At 42.2% G+C, this 19,504-nt stretch overlaps 1 protein-coding gene across 3 annotated transcripts in view; it reads left to right on the forward strand.

Annotated features, from left to right (window-relative positions):
- The window catches only part of osbpl5 (oxysterol binding protein-like 5), a 104,407-nt gene that overhangs the window by 47,903 nt on the left and 37,000 nt on the right, over positions 1-19,504 (forward strand). For all 3 annotated transcript variants that reach the window (XM_039017071.1, XM_039017070.1, XM_039017072.1), the window contains 5 exons: positions 5,599-5,679; positions 6,296-6,397; positions 6,537-6,740; positions 7,838-7,922; positions 8,127-8,289. In XM_039017071.1, coding sequence (XP_038872999.1) covers positions 5,599-5,679; positions 6,296-6,397; positions 6,537-6,740; positions 7,838-7,922; positions 8,127-8,289 — 635 coding nt within the window. The remainder of the gene's footprint in view (positions 1-5,598; positions 5,680-6,295; positions 6,398-6,536; positions 6,741-7,837; positions 7,923-8,126; positions 8,290-19,504) is intronic.

A 19,504-nucleotide genomic window follows, 5' to 3' on the forward strand; every position in this document is an offset into this window, starting at 1 on the left:
CGCCACGTGGCAGAGGCATCCAGGTTTTTGTCTTGAGGGAACTGTCCAGTGTTTCCAGATTTGATGAAATATGATTAATTAAAATGAGTGAAATAGTTTCACTTCCAAAAAATTGTAATGATAATTAAGTATGTTTTAAGTAGCTTTACCATTTCCTCATAGAACAGGACGTCATGTTGGCTCACTGGCTGAGCTGGCCAATCAGCGGTCTACTCTATTTTTAATGACCGGTATACAGTGCATTAAAGTATTCAGACCCCTTCACTTTTTCCACATTTTGTTACGTTACAGCTTTACTCTAAAAATGATTCATCACCTCCCTGGCCCTTCTCCCCCGATTGCTCAGTTTGGCCAGGCAGCCATTTCTAGAAAAAGTCTTGGTGGTTCCAAACATCTTCCATTTTAGAATGATGGAGGCCACTGTGTTCTTGGGGACCTTTAATGCTGCAGACATGTTTTTGGTACCCTTCCCCCAGATCTGTGCCTCGACACAATCCTGTCTCTGAGCTCTGTGAACAATTCCTTCGACCTCATGGCTTGGTTTTTGCTCTGATATTTACACTCAACTGTGGGACCTTATATAAACAGGTGTGTGCCTTTTCAAAATCAAGTCCAATCAATGTAATTTACCACAGGTGGACTCCAATCAAGTTGTAGAAACATCTCATGGTTGATCAATGGAAACAGGATGAACCTGAGCTCAATTTCGAGTCTCATAGCAAAGGGTCTGAATACTTATGTAAATCAGGTATTTCTGTTCTTAATTTTAATAAATTGTAAACATTTCCAATAACCTGTTTTCGCCTTGTCATGGGGTATTGTGTGTAGGTTGATGCGGCTGTAACGTAACAAAATGTGGAAAAAGTCAAGGGGTCTAAAGACTTTTGAATGCACTGTATTTCAACACAGGACAGTTACTTCAAGCCAAAACCCCTGGTTGCCTGGATCTTCAGCAAGACAATAACTCCAAGGACACATCAAAATCCACAAAGAAATGGTTAATTGATCACAAAATCAACATTTTGCCATGGTCATCTCATTCTCCAGACTTGAATCCCAGTCCATAAGCACAGACAAAGGATATCAAGGATCTGGGAAATGTATGGCGGAATGGTCTAAGATCATGTGTTTTCCAATCTCATAAAATATTTTTGAAAAATGCTCAACGTCGTTATTCTTGCAAAGTAATGTATTAAAACAGGGGTGCCAATAATTCTTTGACAATTTCTTTATTTGAGCAATTGTATTAGTATAAAAACTATTATTTCCAAATGTTTTGGCGCATACAGTGTAGCTCAGTATTTGTTTTTAGTCTTTTTTGCTAATCTTTATCAAGGGTGCCAATCATTTTTGACCTTACTCTATGTGTGGGAAACCCTGCCTAGGGGAACGGAAACCTGCGCACTTAATTTCTGCTGAATTTATTTCAAAAGTAGCTGGCATATACAGTGCCTTCAAAGTATTCACACCCCTTGACTTTTCCCACATTTTGTTGTTACAGCCTTTTAAATTAATTAAATTTAGATTTTTTTTGTCACTGGCCTTCACATAATGTCGAAGTGGGATTATGTTTTTTGAATTATTTACAAATTAATAAAAAATGAAAAGTTGAAATGTCTTGAGTCAAGTTTTCAACACCTTTGTAATGGCAAGCCTAAATAAGTTCAGGAGGAAACATTTGCTTAACAATTCACATGGAATCACTTTGTGTGCAATAATAGTGTTTAACATTTTTGAATTAATACCTAATCTCTGTACATCACACATTTTAATTATCTCTAAGGTCACTCGGTCGAGCAGTGAATTTCAAACACCGATTCAACCACAAAGACCAGGGAGGTTTTCCAATGCCCCACAAATAAGAGCACTTATTGGTAGATGGATAAAAAAAAAGTTGAATATCCCTTTGGGCATGGTGAAGTTATTTATTACACATTGATGGTGTATCAATACACCCAGTCACTACAAACTCAGTTGCCAGAGAGGTAGGAAACTGCTCAGGGATTTCACCATAAGGCCAATGGTGACTTTAAAACAGGTTCAGAGTTAATGACTGTGATAGGTTAAACTGAGGATGGATCAACAACATTGTAGTTACTCCACAATACTAATCAAATTGATGGAGTTAAAAGAAGGCCTGTACAGAATTAAAACAAATCCAAAACATGCATCCTGTTTGCAACAACTTACTAAAGTAATAGTGCAAAAAAATGTGGCAAAGCAATTCACTTTATGTCCTGAATACAAAGTGTTATGTTTGGGGCAAATCCAATACAACATTACTGAGTACCACTCTCCATATTTTCAAGCATGGTGGTGGCTGCTTCATGTTATGGGTATGCTTGTAATTATGAAGGACTGGGAAGGGAGCTAATCACAGGCAAAATCCTAGAAGAAAACCTGGTTGTCTGCTTTCCATCAGACACTGCGATACGAATTCACCTTTCAGCAGGACAATAACCAAAAAAATGCAAGGCCAAATCTATCGAGTTGCTTACCAAGAAGACCGTGAATGTTCCTGAATGGCCAAGTTTAAAGTTTTGACTTAAAAAATAAAAATGGTTGTTTAGCAATGATCACCAACAAATTTGACAGAGCTTGAAGAATTTTGAAAAGAATAATGGGAAAATGTTGCTCAATCCAGGTGTGTAAAGCTTTTAGAGACTTACCCAGAAAGACTCACAGCTGTAATGGCAATTAAATCCATTTTAATCCCACGTTGTAACACAACGTAATGTTGAAAAAGTCAAGGGGCGTTAATACTTCGAAGGCACTGTATGACATCCATGACTTCTTGTTTCACTGGGGTATAAATTTGAGGTGACATACAGACCAAGTTCCCATGGTCAACCATCACTATGGGAAAGATCTGAGAATACAGTAATGATGTGCGACAAACGGTTGTTGAGCTGCGCAAATCAGGAAATGGCTATGAGAAAATAGCTTAACGGTTGAAAATGCCTATTTTCACTATCAGGACAATAATTAAGAAGTTTAAAGCAACTGGTGATGTTAACAATCGGCCTGGAAGAGGACGTGTGTCTATATTGACCCCACGCACAGTGAGGAGGATCGTTCGAGTGATCAAAACATCTCCAAGGATCACAGCTGGAGAATTGCAGACGTTAGTTGGGTCTTGGGGTCAGAAAGTCTCCAACTACGATCAGACGCCACCTACGTAACCACAAGTTGTTTGGGAGGGTTGCCATAAAAAAGCCTTTGCTGTCATCAAACAACAAACTCAAGCCTACAGTTTGCCAAACGTTACTGGAACTTTCAATAGGACCGGGTTCTATGGTCAGATGAGACCAAAATGTAGCTTTTTGGAAACAAACACCAGAGGTGGGTTTGGCGTAGACAGACAGATATCCATGCAGAAAAGTACCTCATCCCCACTGTGAAGTATGATGGTGGATTTTTGATTTTGTGAGCCTGTTTTTCTTCCAAAGGCCCTGGACAACTTGTTAGGATACAGTTGAAGTCGGAAGTTTACATACACTTAGGTTAGAGTCATTAAAACTCGTTTTTCAACAACTCCACAAATTTCTTGTTAACGAACTATAGTTTTGGCAAGTCGGTAAGGACATCTACTTTGTGCATGATACAAGTCCTTTTTCCAACAATTGTTTACAGACAGATTATTTCACTTATAATTCACTGTATCACAATTCCAGTGGGTCAGAAGTTTACATACACGAAGTTGACTGTGCCTTTAAACAGCTTGGAAAATTCCAGAAAATGATTTCATGGCTTTAGAAGCTTCTGATGGGTTAATTGACATAATTTGAGTCAATTGGAGGTGTACCTGTGGATGTATTTCAAGGCCTACCTTCAAACTCAGTGCCTTTTTGCTTGACATCATGGGAAAATCTAAAGAAATCAGCCAAGACCTCAGAAAAAATATGTGGACCTCCACAAGTCTGCAGCAAAGGACCTTGTGAAGATGCTGGAGGAAATAGGTGCAGAAGTATCTATATCCACAGTAAAACGAGTCCTATATCGACATAACCTGAAAGGCTGCTCAGCAAGGAAGAAGCCAATGCTCCAAAAACGTCATAAAAAAGACAGACTACGGTTTGCAACTGCACATGGGGACAAAGATCATACTTTTTGGAGAAATGTCCTCTTGTCTGATGAAACAAAAATAGAACTGTTTGGCCGTAATGACCATCGTTATGTTTGGAGGAAAAAGGGGGAGGCTTGCAAGCCGAAGAACACCATCCCAACCGTGAAGCACGGGGCTGGCAGCATCATGTTGTGGGGGTGCTTTGCTGCAGGAGGGACTGGTACACTTCACAAAATAGATGGCATCATCAGGAAAGAAAATTATGTGGATATATTGAAGCAACATATCAAGACATCAGTCAGGAAGTTAAAGCTTGGTCGCAAATGGGTTCCAAATGGACAATGACCCCAAGCATACTTCCAAAGTTGTGGCAAAATGGGACAAAGGACAAAAAAAAAGGACATATGCAGTGCGTATGCAGTGCATCTCAACCAATAGAAGACAGGCAGATTTATAAACGGATCTCAGAACAGCCAGCAGAATTCAGCATTCTCACATCCTCATAGGAAAATTGCTCTAACTCGAGTTCTGTTTTACTCACAGAGATAATTCAAACGGTTTTAGAAACTAGAGAGTGTTTTCTATCCAATAGTAATAATAATATGCATATTGTACGAGCAAGAATTGAGTACGAGGCAGTTTAATTTTGGAACGAAATTATTACAAAGTGCAAACAGCACCCCCTATTGAGAAAAGGTTAAGCAAGGCCCCTGATCTCTCGTGTATTTTCTGCACTATGCTATGATATGTGCAGCGATGTATTTGGCTAAGGTGTATGTAAACATCCGACTTCATCTTTACATAGTATCATGGACTCTACCAAGTACCAGCAGATATTAAATCAAAACCTTACTGCCTCTGCTAGGAAACTTAAACTGGGCCTTGGTTGGATCTTCCAGCAGGACAATGAACCAAAGCACACCTCAAAATTAACACAAAAATTGTTCGCTGACCACAGAATCACGGTTTTGCTATGACCATCCCAGTCCCTTGGCATAAACCCCATGGGAAACTTGTGGGATGAGCTGAAGAGGAGAGCCCACAAGCGTGGCCCTCGGAATCTGAAGTATCTGGAGAGATTCTGTATGGAGGAGTGGTCTCCGATACCATTATGCATTATAGGAGAAGACTCAGAGCTGTTATCTCGGTAAAGGGAGGTTGCACAAAGTATTGAATGAAGGGGTGCCACAAATAATTGTGGCACACATATATTTGAGAAATATTTTTTTTATGTTAAGAATGTATTTTTTCTTTCAATTATTTTACTTGAATTAAAAGTTAGATTTTTGTAAATATTTAGATTTTTTTACAGCTTGTTTTGCTCATTTTTACCAAGGGTGCCAATATTAGTGGGCACTGTATCATGGCTGTACTCTGTTCAGGTCAGACACTGAAGTAATGTGTGTGTTATTTAAATGTAATCTATGAATGGGATAGACCAGAGTGTTATGAGGCTGTTTATAGGTGAGCTCACAAGAAGAGGAGTGTGTCTATCATTGACTCTCTCATCTGTCCATCTCTCCCTCCTTCAGTCTGAGTCCAGGATGTTCAATAACGGTCTGGAGGACTGCTCCTCCCCCACAGAGAAGCTGGCCCGGAAGGAGTCTCTCAAGGTAACTCCTCACACCCTGGCCGGGAAGGGGTCGCAGAGAGGGGATATCTTGCAGGAAAAATAATGCTGGGCATTTAAGATGGTTGGGGGAAAATATTTAAATTTGCATATATTTAGATCAGCGTTTCCCAATTGGTTCCTCTGGGACCCATTAGGTCAGCACATTTTGGTTGCAGCCATGCATCAGCGCACCTGATTCAACTAATGAGAGCTGTGTGATTAGTTGAATAAGCCTAGTTTGTACAGGGCTGGAATGTGAATGTGCTGTCCTAAGTATCCACAAGGAATGGATTGGGAGACATGCATCTGCCTAACATACAACTACTAATGAAAAGGAATCGAGGTTGTGTCAAGACAAGGTTTAGAAGCAAGAGCTCTGGTCCTTTGTGTAATTCACAGAATGGGATATCGTTCCCTTTTTCTATTATCATTAGTTAACGTACACTGCTGCCGGAACTAGAGGCACATAATAAATACACGTCTGCCTGTGTGTATGTATGCCTTGTGTTTGACTGTACCTCCCCCTGGTGCGTATCTGACTACTTGTTTTGTCTTGTTCATTTGCAAGTCACAAAACAATGACTCATCCTAAAAGACTCCGTCTGTGTGTGCTGCAGGTCCAGAAGAAGAATTACAGACAGGAGAAGAAGCGGGCAGCCAAAGAACTGTCAAGCGCTCTGAAGGACCCCAGTGTTGTCATCACGGCTAACTGGCTAAAGGTAATTTGGGAATATCTCCTCACCCACTGTTGCTTTCCAGGGATGTTTTTTTTCCTATATTACCTCGGCACATTGAAACGTGTCGTACACACTCATAATGTAATAGTATTGAGGCCTCCTCCACTCTCACTCCTGGTAGATCCGTGGTTCGCTAAAGAGCTGGACCAAGCTGTGGTGCGCCCTGAAGCCGGGGGTCCTGCTGATCTATAAGACCCCTAAATCGGACCACTGGGTGGGCACCCTCCTGCTCAACGCGTGCAAGCTCATTGAGAGGCCCTCCAAGAAGGACGGCTTCTGCTTCAAGCTCTACCACCCGCTGGACAAGTCCATCTGGGCTGTCAAGGTCAGACACGGAGCTCTCATCAATGACAGAGTTCACCGTTGCTCTATATCTGGATGACTTTGTTATTGTTATCAGCTTCATAATATTCCACATTTTCTCTTGTCTGTTAGTTTCCTGTCTCATGACATGAGTGCATGGAGAGGGCCTGGTTGGAAGTACATGATTTCTGCTTTTGTGTTTGTGTGCTTTGCTGTACTTTACAAACGGCTTGTGTAGCATTTGTAATGCCATATTCGGGCTTCAGAACTCTTGGGTTGTGTTGTCTCATCTTGTTATAATTGTATAATTATACTGAACAAAAATATGAAAGCAACATGCAACAATTTACAAGATACAGTTCATATAAGGACATTTAAATAAATCAATTCATTAGGCCCTCATCTATGGATTTCACATGACTTGGCAGGGTTGCAGCCATGGGTGGGCCTGGGAGGGCACCCACTGGGTAGCTGGGCCAAGCCAGTCAGAATGAGTTTTTCCCTACAGAAGGGATTTATTGCAGACAGAAATACACCCTGGGCTGGCATGGTTACACCTGGTCTGCGGTTGTGAGGCCGATAGGACGTACTGCCAATTCTCTAAAAATGACGTTGGATGCAGCTTATGGTAGAGAAATGTACATAAAATACTCTGGCAACAGCTCTGGTGGACATTCCTGCAGTCCCTCAAAACTTGCACAATCCCTCAAAACTTGAGACATCAATGGCATTGGGTTGTGTGACCAAACTGCACATTTTAGAGTGGCCATTTATTGTCCCCAGCACAAGATACACATGTGTAATGATCATGCTGTTTAATTAGCTTCTTGCTATGCCACACCTGTCAGGTGGATGGATTATCTTGACAAAGGATAAAATGCTCACTAAAAGGGATGTTAACACATTTGGGCACATCATTTTAATAAGCTCTTTGTGCGAATGGAACATTTCTGGGATATTTTATTTCAGCTCATGAAATATGGTACCAGCACTTTACATATTGCGTTCATATTTTTGTTCACTGAACTTTATTCACAGCAGTATAAAGATTGTCCATATAGTGATACTATTAAGCATGAGGAAGTGTAATGTTAACCCCTCTGTCTTTGGTGTCCTCAGGGTCCTAAAGGGGAAAACGTTGGCTCCATCACCCAGCCTCTACCCAGCAACTACCTGATCTTCAGAGCTGCGTCAGAGTCTGACGGTGAGATTTTTTTTTTGCCTGCTTACGTGTGTGTGCGTGCTCGCTTTCACGCTATAATCAGAACACAACGACCCTCGTGGTATTAGAGCTGTGTGTCTGTCTGAGTGGCTGTACAATCGGTGTGTGCGTGCAAGCACCTGTTGGTGTCTGATGACCTTTGACCCTTGACCCCCCCCCCCCCCCCCCCCCCTCTCTCCACCCCAGGTCGGTGTTGGATGGATGCGTTGGAGCTGGCTCTGAGCTGCTCCAGCCTCTACAAGCTGACAGCTAAAGCAGGGAGAGATGGAGACCTCAGCACCTCCTCGGAGTCCTCCCATATACTACAGCTACTGCAGTCGACTGCCCTCACTGATGCTGAGCTACTACAGTAAGTAGCACATACATACATACATACATACATACATACAGACATACAGACAGACATACAGACATACAGACATACAGACATACAGACATACAGACATACAGACATACAGACATACTACAGCTACTGCAATCGACTGCTCTCAGTAGCTATGTTTCCATTAACTTGTCCAGTGATCTTGTTGTTGTTGACATTTCTAAAGTTTGCATAGAAAATAAATGTGACAATTGCCTGTTAGGGTGCATGTCCATTTAACTATCTTGTCTATAAAAACACCTGGACGTAATGAAGTAACATAAACACAATTTTCTTTTAATGGCAAAAAACCTTGTGTCGAATAAAAATGCAATGTTTCCATTACCCATTTAGGCAAATTGCACATGAATACATTGGCGACAGCCTGTATTCCCTCCCACCTGTCTGTTTCATGTCTCAGGTAGCCCGTGAAAGCCAGCATGGACAGAATGCAATAATTGACTTATATATTCGAATAGTTCTCATGTGCCAACGTATCGCCAAGGTCCGTGCCATGTTTTTACATTTTACATTTTTTATTTAACCTTTATTTAACTAGGCAAGTCAGTTAAGAACAAATTCTTGTGGTGACGGGGATTAAAAATAAAATAAAAATATAGGACAAAACACACATCACGACAAGAGAGAACCCACAACACTACATAAAGAGAGACCCAAGATGACAACATAGCATGGCAGCAACACACGATAACACAGCATGTTAGCAATACAACATGACAACAACATGGTAGCAAGACAACATGGTAGCAGCACAAAACAGCAAGACGGTAGAGACAACAATACATCACGCGAAGCAGCCACGGCTGTCACCTGTAATAATTGGATGGAGAAACTTGCCAGCCAACCACAATAGCAAGGGGACGCAATACAGGCATTCTTGAAAGTCAGGACAATTTTTGTCCTGCAAAGAAAAAAAATATTCTAGAACATGCTACAATTTAGAAGATTTTTACCAAGTTACAGTTCATGTAAGGAAATCAGTCAATTGAAATCATTTCATTAGACCCTAGTCTATGGATTTCACATGACCGCGTAAACAGATATGCATCTGTTCATCACAGATACTTAAAAAAAAAAAGAAAGGTAGGGGTGAGGATCAGAAAACCGGTCAGTATCTGGTGTGACCACCATTTTGCCTCATGCAGCACGACACATCTCCTTCGCATAGAGTTGATCAAGCTGTTGGTTGTGGCCTGTGGAATGTTGTGACCATGCTCAATGGGTGACATGTCTGGTGACAATGCAGACCATGGAAGAACTGGGACATGTTCAGCTTCCAGGAGTTGTGTACAGATCCTTGTGACATGGAGCTGTGAGTTATCATGCTGAGACATGAGGTAATGGCGGCAGATGATTGGCACGACAATAGGTCTCAGGATCTCATCACGGTCCATTCAAATTGCCATCGATAAAATGCAATTGTGTTCATTGTCCTTAGCTTATGCCTGCCCGTACCATAACTCCACCGCCATGGGGAACTTTGTTTACAATGTTGACATAAGCAAATCGCTCGCCCACACAAAGCCTTACACACTGTCTGCCATCTGCCTGGTACAGTTGAAACCGGGATTGATCCATGATGAGCACACTGCCAGTCGCCATCGAAGTTGGTTTCGACTCCCAACTGCAGTCAGACCCTGGTGAGGAGGACCAGCATGCAGATGAGCTTCCCTGAGACGATTTCTGACCGTTTGTGCAGAAATTCTTCAGTTGTGCAAACCCACAGTTTGATCAGCTGTCTGGGTGGCTGGTCTCAGGAGATCCCGTAGGTGAAGAAGCCGGATGTGGAGGTCCTGGGCTTGCGTGGTTATACGTGGTCTGCGGTTGTGAGGCTGGTTGGACGTACTGCCAAATTCTCTAGAACTATGTTTGAAGCGGCTTATGGTAGACAAATTAACGTTCAATCCGCTGGCAACAGCTCGGGTGGACATTCCTGCAGTCAGAATGCCATTTGCACACTCCCTCAAAACTTGAGACATCTCTGGCATTGTGTTGTGTGACACAACTTCACAAGTGGCCTTTTATTTTCCCCAGCACAAGGTGCTCCTGTGTAATGATCATGCTGTTTGATTAACTTCTTGATATTATCTTGGCAAAGGAGAAATGCTCACTAACAGGGATGTAAACAAATTGATGCACAACATTTGAGAGAGAAGCTTTTTGTGTGTATGGAACATTCCTTGATCTTTTATTTCAGCTCATGAAACATGGGACCAACACTTTGCATGTTGCGTTTGTATTTTTTGTTCAGTGTAATATGTTCTCCGAGCAGTTGCCATTTAAAATAGGTCCTGAATGGAACAGATTGTCATCTGTATCCCCATGAAATCAGCTAAAACAAACTCAATAACTTAATGCATGCCACACACTGCTATTGACTTCTATGCATTCACTTGTATTGTGAATGGACCTAGGCTACATCTTGATTTACAGTTTATCAATAGAGATGTACCATTCAAATAAATAATGACCATTGTTTTGTAGTTCGATTGGTAAAAACAAAGTCAAATTGATTGTATAATTGATTCATTACTGCATTATTGCTGTCTCTAAAAAAAAAAAATGTACAAACACGTGTTCAAATCTAATTATATTGAGCTCAAAAGATGCCCGACGATTGAACAGAGCGCTGAGAGCAGTAGCTGACTTTCTGTCTGGATCAAGTGCCATTCTGTGACTTTGCCATTCTGTGACTTTGTCTAATGCGCCTTTTTTTTGTGGTATAGTTTTGGTATTGTGATACTAAAGCTGGTGTCCGAGTCCAAATTCTGGTATCGTGAAAACACAACTGGTGGCGCAGTCAACAGCATCTGCTTTGTTTATTTCAACACAGATGTCTTATGTGATTTTGGCATGAACATAATTATATGATCTCGGATTCCACATGAAGTGGAGTTGCTTATAAATCGCTTTTAACGTGTGAGCCCCACGTTTTACACAGTATTTACTGAAATGTACACTTGATACACATGCCACAGCACTACTGCATGTCAGTGCCTTTCGGTTTCTTATGTGGGGAATCCTAAGAGAGAGAACTAATTGTGACTGCAGGATCTGGTGCATGGTCCTTGCTCAATGACCAACGTTTCTGGGTTTGTCCTTTCCAGGAGTCCCCTCTGATCATTGGGTGATTATCAGTATAGTCTTCCCAGGTGTTGAAAGTCAGAATCATAAGGATGTTGAAAAATACCATCTCTGGGTTTCTGATCACCTTTGAGGAAATGAACTGCTGTTGCAATTGCATCGTAAGGATTCTTAGTGCCCCCCTGCTATCTTGGAAATTGATTTAGGATAATCACTATATGTATAATAAATGCCAAAGCACAGCCCCCACACCACTAGAGTGATTACTTCAACCACCAACTTACCATCCTGAGATAAGGCCGAGTATAGCCCACAAAGATCTCCGCCACGGCACAAACCAAGGGGGGGCGCCAACCCAGACACGAAGATCACGTCAGTGACTCAACCCACTCAAGTGACGCACCCCTCCTAGGGACGGCATGAAAGAGCACCAGTAAGCCAGTGACTCAGCCCCTGTAATAGGGTTAGAGGCAGAGAATCCCAGTGGAGAGAGGGGAACCGGCCAGGCAGAGACAGCAAGGGCGGTTCGTTGCTCCAGAGCCTTTCCGTTCACCTTCACACACCTGGGCCAGACTACACTCAATCATATGACCCACTGAAGAGATGAGTCTTCAGTAAAGACTTAAAGGTTGAGACCGAGTCTGCGTCTCTCACATGGGTAGGCAGACCATTCCATAAAAATGGAGATCTTATAGGAGAAAGCCCTGCCTCCAGCTGTTTGCTTAGAAATTCTAGGGACAATTAGGAGGCCTGCGTCTTGTGACCGTAGCGTACGTGTAGGTATGTACGGCAGGACCAACTCGGAAAGATAGGTAGGAGCAAGCCCATGTAACGCTTTGTAGGTTAACAGTAAAACCTTGAAATCAGCCCTTGCCTTAACAGGAAGCCAGTGTAGGGAAGCTAGCACTGGAGTAATATGATAATTTTTTTTGGTTCTAGTCATGATTCTAGCAGCCGTATTTAGCACTAACTGAAGTTTATTTAGTGCTTTATCCGGGTAGCCGGAAAGTAGAGCATTGCAGTAGTCTAACCTATAAGTAACAAAAGCATGGATTAATTTTTCTGCATCATTTTTGGACAGAACATTTCAGATTTTTGCAATGTTACGTAGATGGAAAAAAGCTGTCCTTGAAACAGTCTTGATATGTTCGTCAAAAGAAAGATCAGGGTCCAGAGTAACGCCGAGGTCCTTCACAGTTTTATTTGAGATGACTTTACAACCATCAAGATTAATTGTCAGATTCAACAGAAGATCTCTTTGTTTCTTGGGACCTAGAAGAAGCATCTCTGTTTTGTCCGAGTTTAAAAGTAGAAAGTTTTCAGCCATCCTTATGTCTGAAACACAGGCTTCTAGCGAGGGAAATTTTGGGGCTTCACCATGTTTCATTGAAATGTACAGCTGTGTGTCATCCGCATAGCAGTGAAAGTTAACATTATGTTTTCGAATGACATCCCCAAGAGGTAAAATATATATAGTGAAAACAATAGTGGTCCTAAAACGGAACCTTGAGGAACACCGAAATGTCAGTTGATTTGTCAGAGGACAAACCATTCACAGAGACAAACTGATATCTTTCCGACAGATAAGATCTAAACCAGTCCAGAACTTGTCCGTGTAGACCAATTTGGGTTTCCAATCTCTCCAAAAGAATGTGGTGATCGATGGTATCAAAGGCAGCACTAAGGTCTAGTAGCACGAGGACAGATGCATAGCCTCGGTCTGACCCCAGTAAAAGGTCATTTACCACCAATATGTTTTGTATCATTTAATTCTATGAGCCTCTGTTTGTCCATTAAAATTATTAGTCTGATTGTGTGGATGTTACGAAACACATTTGAAGATATTTACATACACAGCCCTGATTGGCTGATAGGATGGTCTATAGTCCACCCCCTTACCCAGATTAACAGTCATTTGGTCTATTTTAATCAGGTCATGATGTGGGCCAAAGGTCCCATCCCAACTGAACAGGCTGAAATTCCAGGCATTTTTTCAAACCGCTCTTACACAAAAATGGCATTATCGTTTTCACAATTTCAAATCAACATCAAATTTTATTTGTCACATGCGCCAAATACAACAGGTGTACACCTTACAGTGAAACGCTTACTTACAAGCCCTTAACCAACAATGTTTTAAGAAGTTAAGAAAAAAAGTGTTAAGTACAAAATAGAAAAATCATAGTAACAAATAATTAAACAGCAGCAGTAAAATAGCAATAGCGAGGCGATATACAGGGCGTACCGGTACAGAGTCAATGTGCGGGGCACTGGTTAATTGAGGTAATATGTACATGAAGGTAGATTTAAAGTGACTATGCATAGAGAGTAGCAGCAGCGTAAAGAGGGGTCTGGGTAGCCCTTTGATTAGCTGTTCAGGAGTCTTATGGCTTGGGGGTAGAAGCTGTTAAGAAGCCTTTTGGACCTAGACTTGGTGATCCGGTACCGCTTGCCGTGTGGTAGCAGAGAGAACAGTCTATGACTAGAGTGGCTGGAGTCTTTGACAATTTTTAGGGCCTTCCTCTGACACTGGTATAGTGATCCTGGATGGCAGGAAGCTTGGCCCCAGTGATGTACCATGATAGTTTGTTGGTGATGTGGACACCAAGGAACTTGAAGCTCTCAACCTGCTCCACTGCAGCCCTGTCAATGAGAAAGGGGGCGTGTTCGGTCTTCCTTTTCCTGTAGTCCACAGTCATCTCCTTTGTCTGGATCACATTGAGGGAGAGGTTGTTGTCCTGGCACCACACGGCCAGGTCTCTGACCTCCTCCCTATAGGCTGTCTCGTTGTTGGTGATCAGGCCTACCACTGTTGTGTCATCGGCAAACTTGATGATGGTGTTGAAGTCGTGCCTGGCCATGCAGTCATGAGTGAACAGGGAGTACAGGAGGGGACTGAGCACGCACCCCTGAGGGGCCCCCGTGTTGAGGATCAGCGTTGCGATGTGTTGTTGCCTACCCTTACCACCTGGGGTCGGCCTGTCAGGAAGTCCAGGATCCAGTTGCAGACGGAGGTGTTTAGTTCCAGAATCCTTAGCTTAGTGATGAGCTTTGAGGGCACTATGGTGTTGAGAATTTAGCTGTAGTCAATAAATAGCATTGTCAAATAGGTGTTCCTTTTGTCCAGGTGGGAAAGGACAGTGTTGAGTGCAGTAGAGATTGCATCATCTGTGGATCTGTTGGGGCGGTATGCAAATTGGACTTGGTCTAGGGTTTCTGGGATAATGGTGTTGATTTGAGCCATGACCAGCATTTCAAAGCATTTCATGGCTACAGACGTGAGTGCTACGAGTCGGTAGCCATTTAGGCAGGTTACCTTAGTGTTCTTTGGCACAGGGACCATGGTGGTCTGCTTGAAACAACATGTTGGTGTTACAGACTCCGTCAGGGACAGGTTGAGAATGTCAGTGAAGACACTTGCCAGTTGGTCAGTCCATGCTCGGAGTACACGTCCTGGTAATCCGTCTGGCCCTGCGGCCTTGTGAATGTTGACCTGTTTAAAGGTCTTCCTCACATCGGCTGCGGAGAGTGTGATCACAGTCTTCCGGAACAGCTGGTGCTCTCATGCATCTTTCAGTGTTACTTGCCTCGATGCGAGCATAGAATAATTAAGCTCCTCTGGTAGGCTCATGTCACTGGGCAGCTCGCGGCTGTGCTTCCCTTTGTAGTCTGTAATAGTTTCGTCCGCCACATCGGACGAGCGTCAGAGCCGGTGTTGTAGGATTCAATCTTAGTCCTGTATTGACGCTTTGCCTGTTTGATGGTTCGTTGGAGGGAATAGCGGGATTTCTTGTAACCTTCCCGTGTTACAGTCCCACTCCTTCATTTTCAGATTTATTTTGACCTCCTAGTGTGGATTTTATTTTATTTTAATTGCACTCCCCTTTAACATAATCTGACAGTTCATTATGATTCCCTTTGATTACATGCCAAAGTGTCTTTGAGCATTTCTTTAAAAAATAATTAGTTCCATTGCTGCTTAAATTATCATAAAACCATAGCTTTTGTGAACATAAAGATCTTTAGGTTAGTTTCAAGCTTCTGATAGTGGCACTGCATACTGTATATATTGTCAGGCAACAGCTCTATAAGGAAATTGCCATCGAAATGAACTGGCTCTGTGCCCAAGCCTTTGCTTGGATCACTCCATCTCCTAATTAGACCTGAGATGGTCTTATCATAGTTTATTGCTTTTATAATTTGACCACTGTTTTTAAGTCTCTGCCGTTGTCTCCAGGAATTTTGACTATGTTCTCAGTTTTAACTGTAAAGTCATTATATGCCTAATAGATTTCTATGCTTAAATCTCTATTGTCGTGAATATTTTCAATGACTGTCTTGTCACATTTGCATTCACAGTCAGTGACACCATCTTTGGGAACTGGCCGTCCACTTTCATCTAGTGATTATTGTGAACTTCTTGTGTACATCTCCTTACATTTTCCTTTTGGCCTATATGGACAGGGTTAAATTCAAATGTTTCTTACAGAAGAAATATGAAAAGCATTAGCAATTGAAAGGCAACAGTTTGGAGATCACGGGGAAACGTATTAGACCATAGGTGAGGACACAAGTTGTCTAATCCAAACATTACACTGTTGATTTTATGTGCATTTTACATTTACTCTATGTTTTGCTGCATTTGTTGATTACAAAATCTGAAAATACATTCAGTAACGTGATAAGATTATTCCTGGGAAATGTGGCGCGACATAAGACCAACAAATTACAAGGGTGTGAGGTGTAACTGGTGTCTTCACGCTTTGGGGAGTTGTGTCGCCTCTTGAACAGTTGAACCTAAGTAATTTCAATGCACTTCTGTGATACAAAGAAGTCTTCAACTATAAGGTCATTGTTTTGGAGCTCTCCTTGCTATGCCGTCGGGGAACTAGAGCAAGCACACTTGTAGTTGTTTTGTTTATAACAACCCTGTATCCCCGCCAATTTCTGTTTACGCAATCCAAAAACAGTCTATTATAAATCGCAATCTGAGTCAAGTGTGCATCATTTGAAAGCTTGTTCTATTGCCAACATGACTGGCTAATTAAAAAATATGAAATTAGTGTTAGGCTTTCACAATGCAATTTAGAGAAACAGTTCATAACATACACCATTTTTATGCTGTATTCATTTGAAATACAATTCAACTTCTGAATTGCCCAAAAATATTCATCATGGTATAAATAGGTCCAATGTATGACTCGTAAGATATTGCACAAGAGAGGAAAAGATGAAGTCAGGAATCCGTAGGTCGTGGGCGACCCTATGCCACCCCACGTCTTGTGTAGTAGTGTTTTAAATTTGAATGAAAACGAGGGCGTTGAGCTCTGAGTCAACTTGGGCTGGCATTCTGGGCTAGGTGCATCTTTGCGCTAAGCTGAGAGCAAGTGAAAGTCAGAAACAAAAATGGAGCAGACGAAGCCAACAAGCATAGTTCTATGTTCTTGGATCTGAATCAACCTGACCGCAAAAGAGAAAAAGAAGCAAGAAAGACTGCTCGTGACCAATCCAGAAACCGGATAAACATTGGAATGAATTTTGAAAGGTGGAAGAGGGACACCGTAATGACCACTGTTCTCATGGACTGGTAAGTGTTGATTGCGTTTTTAGCCTGCTAGCTACATTAGTAGCTAACCTTAGTGTTCAATGTTTAAGCTAGCTGACACTGCTAGATGTGAGGGGGAAAACAAATATATTTATATTATCTTTTAAAGATGATGAAAAGGCCATTAGCTAGCTAGCTAGCTTTGGTGATGAAAGAAAGATATGTCACGGAGGTGACTGTATCTATTAGAAGCTGCCTTCATACATTGCATTATATGCCCGGAACTTAATCGACCTGGTATGGGTTTCACCTCTTTTGCCCCTGTTAACTCGTCCCCCTGTTGATCACGGGAATAATTAATTGACGCGTCACTGATTTGGACCTGGGAGTTTCTTGCACCTGTTCTTTATTCAAGGTGAATAGCCAGAAGCGGCACGCTGTCGTGTTGAGATGGGATCAGCTTGGTTGCAGAGCTGGAGCCGAGACGACTGAGGAGAGCGCATGCTGGAGCAGACCAACCAGTTTCCATTTCAAGAAGTCCTTTAATGTGAATTGGTAGGGTGAACACGTCACCCTTCCCAGAGCTAAGTATACCTCTCTACATCCAACTCTAACTTCATGCCCGATAGAGCTGTATGCCGATAGTGTGCCTGTGCATTGAGCCTTTAGCTAACGTGTGACCTGGGAGGACGAACTACGGATCAACGAGCCACTGTGGACCGGGTTGATGGCTGCCGGCGAACCGGTGGAACGGAGAGGGGGCCTTTTGGGAAATTGGGAGGGTGAACACGTCACCTTTCCTAAAGCTAAGTAACGTTCCATAGTTAATTTCCAACATTTCGCCTGCTGACATTCTCTACTGCTTTGTGTGCTACACACTTGTTAATGCCATTGCACCTACTGTGAATTGTATCGAACCAGAGAGGAGGCCTTAAGTAGCCTACCCCTCTCATTCCATCCGCGCTAGTATAGACTTTCTTACCATATTTCTCCAATGTCAAACCAGAGTGTCTTGTTTTCAGCGAAACGGTTGCTGTTTGCAAATAATTATATGTTAGACATCCTTTTGAATCTAAGCATGGCACTTTCAAAAGTTACCTTTCCACCCAGACAGAGGCTCGACTAACGCAGGAAAATGTAAGCTTCATCTGCTGGATACTCGTCTGTTGCTTAACCCAACAACAGAAGTGCTTCCCTAAAAGCTGGCTGAGTGTAAACATCTCTTTTCAGAAAAGCTAATTTAATAGGGATGGAATTAGCAGTCCATTTTTTTTGGCTCCTCTGATATTGAAGGCCGCAGCTTAGCTTCAGAATGTCAGAGACTAATCAATATATCCCCATATGAATCAGTCACATCTTTGGTGGTCATTTTAAAGCTTTTTTATAGCATATCAGAGTTAAGAACTCTTTGTCTTATCTGGATTCTTTTTATGAATTTATTTCAAACTATAAAGCCAACAATTGATATCCTTGTTGCCGTTTTCTTTAAGAAACTGTATTGCATACCCTCACTCAATTCGAGCCCTGATTTTAACCAAACACACCAAGCCCTTTAAGGAGTGGAGTGCATGGTGACAGTATTGGAGGATTTGGCTATAGTGACACATCTATGGATGGCATAACTGCGTCTGTCAAACAAGTAGGCCTACCTCTTATTTTTTTTTAATAGGAAGAAATAGGCTCCAACAAAACCCTGTTGTTAGTGAAGTCTAATTAAAATCGGGACAATTGTTGAAATGAGTTACTTTCAGCACCATTTGCTGTCCAACTCTGTTTGATTCGTGCCGCAGCCGCTCAAAAGCCGATGTCTGATGTTTTAGTTGACTTTCTCCTGCACTCTCTCCACATGAATATGTTAATGATTTAAAAAGTGTCAGTCTCATGACATTGCAATTCATTTGGTCTCCAGTCTGCGCTTGCAGATAAACCACATACGGTACTACTCTTTCTATCGTAGGCCACATCATTTCTGTTCAAATCATTTGATGGAGCGACGCAGCGCTGCGTTGGCATCATGCGCTCACCTAAATAGCCGTCATGCCACTGGGTGAGAGAAATGGCCTCCAACCAGTGGTGAATGGAAAGAGACATGTGTTCCACAAAGCGCCTAAAGTGTAATGACATTTGGCGATTGTCAGTAGAGCAGAATGAATGCATCCACTGCTGTCCTTGCGCGTCTCGGGTGTAGGCCACTCATCTCTGCCTTGGCAAAATGTCTGTTCTTGTCGAACGCGCATCGCATTTTGGAGCTTAGGCTGTGCTGCCCGTTTTCAAGTCCATTCGCACATTTTTCATGCCTCTGACATACGGTAATGATAATGTTTTAATAGCCTACAGTTTTCTTGACATTTTGTTTTCATTATTGTGAGAAGCTCACGTTTTATCGGTACGGCGTACCCCCACTTTATTTTGCCAGGACACCATACCGGACCATACCGCCTTACCTCACCCCACCTATTTTCCCATTATTGTTTGCTTTTGCTTTGATTTTAATATACTCCTTTCCTTGGTTTTATTGTGGCTTTGTGATTTAGTTTAATACTCTTTGGAGAG

This window comes from Salvelinus namaycush, chromosome 21, assembly GCF_016432855.1.
Source record: "Salvelinus namaycush isolate Seneca chromosome 21, SaNama_1.0, whole genome shotgun sequence".
NCBI classification, from domain to species: Eukaryota; Metazoa; Chordata; class Actinopteri; order Salmoniformes; family Salmonidae; genus Salvelinus; species Salvelinus namaycush.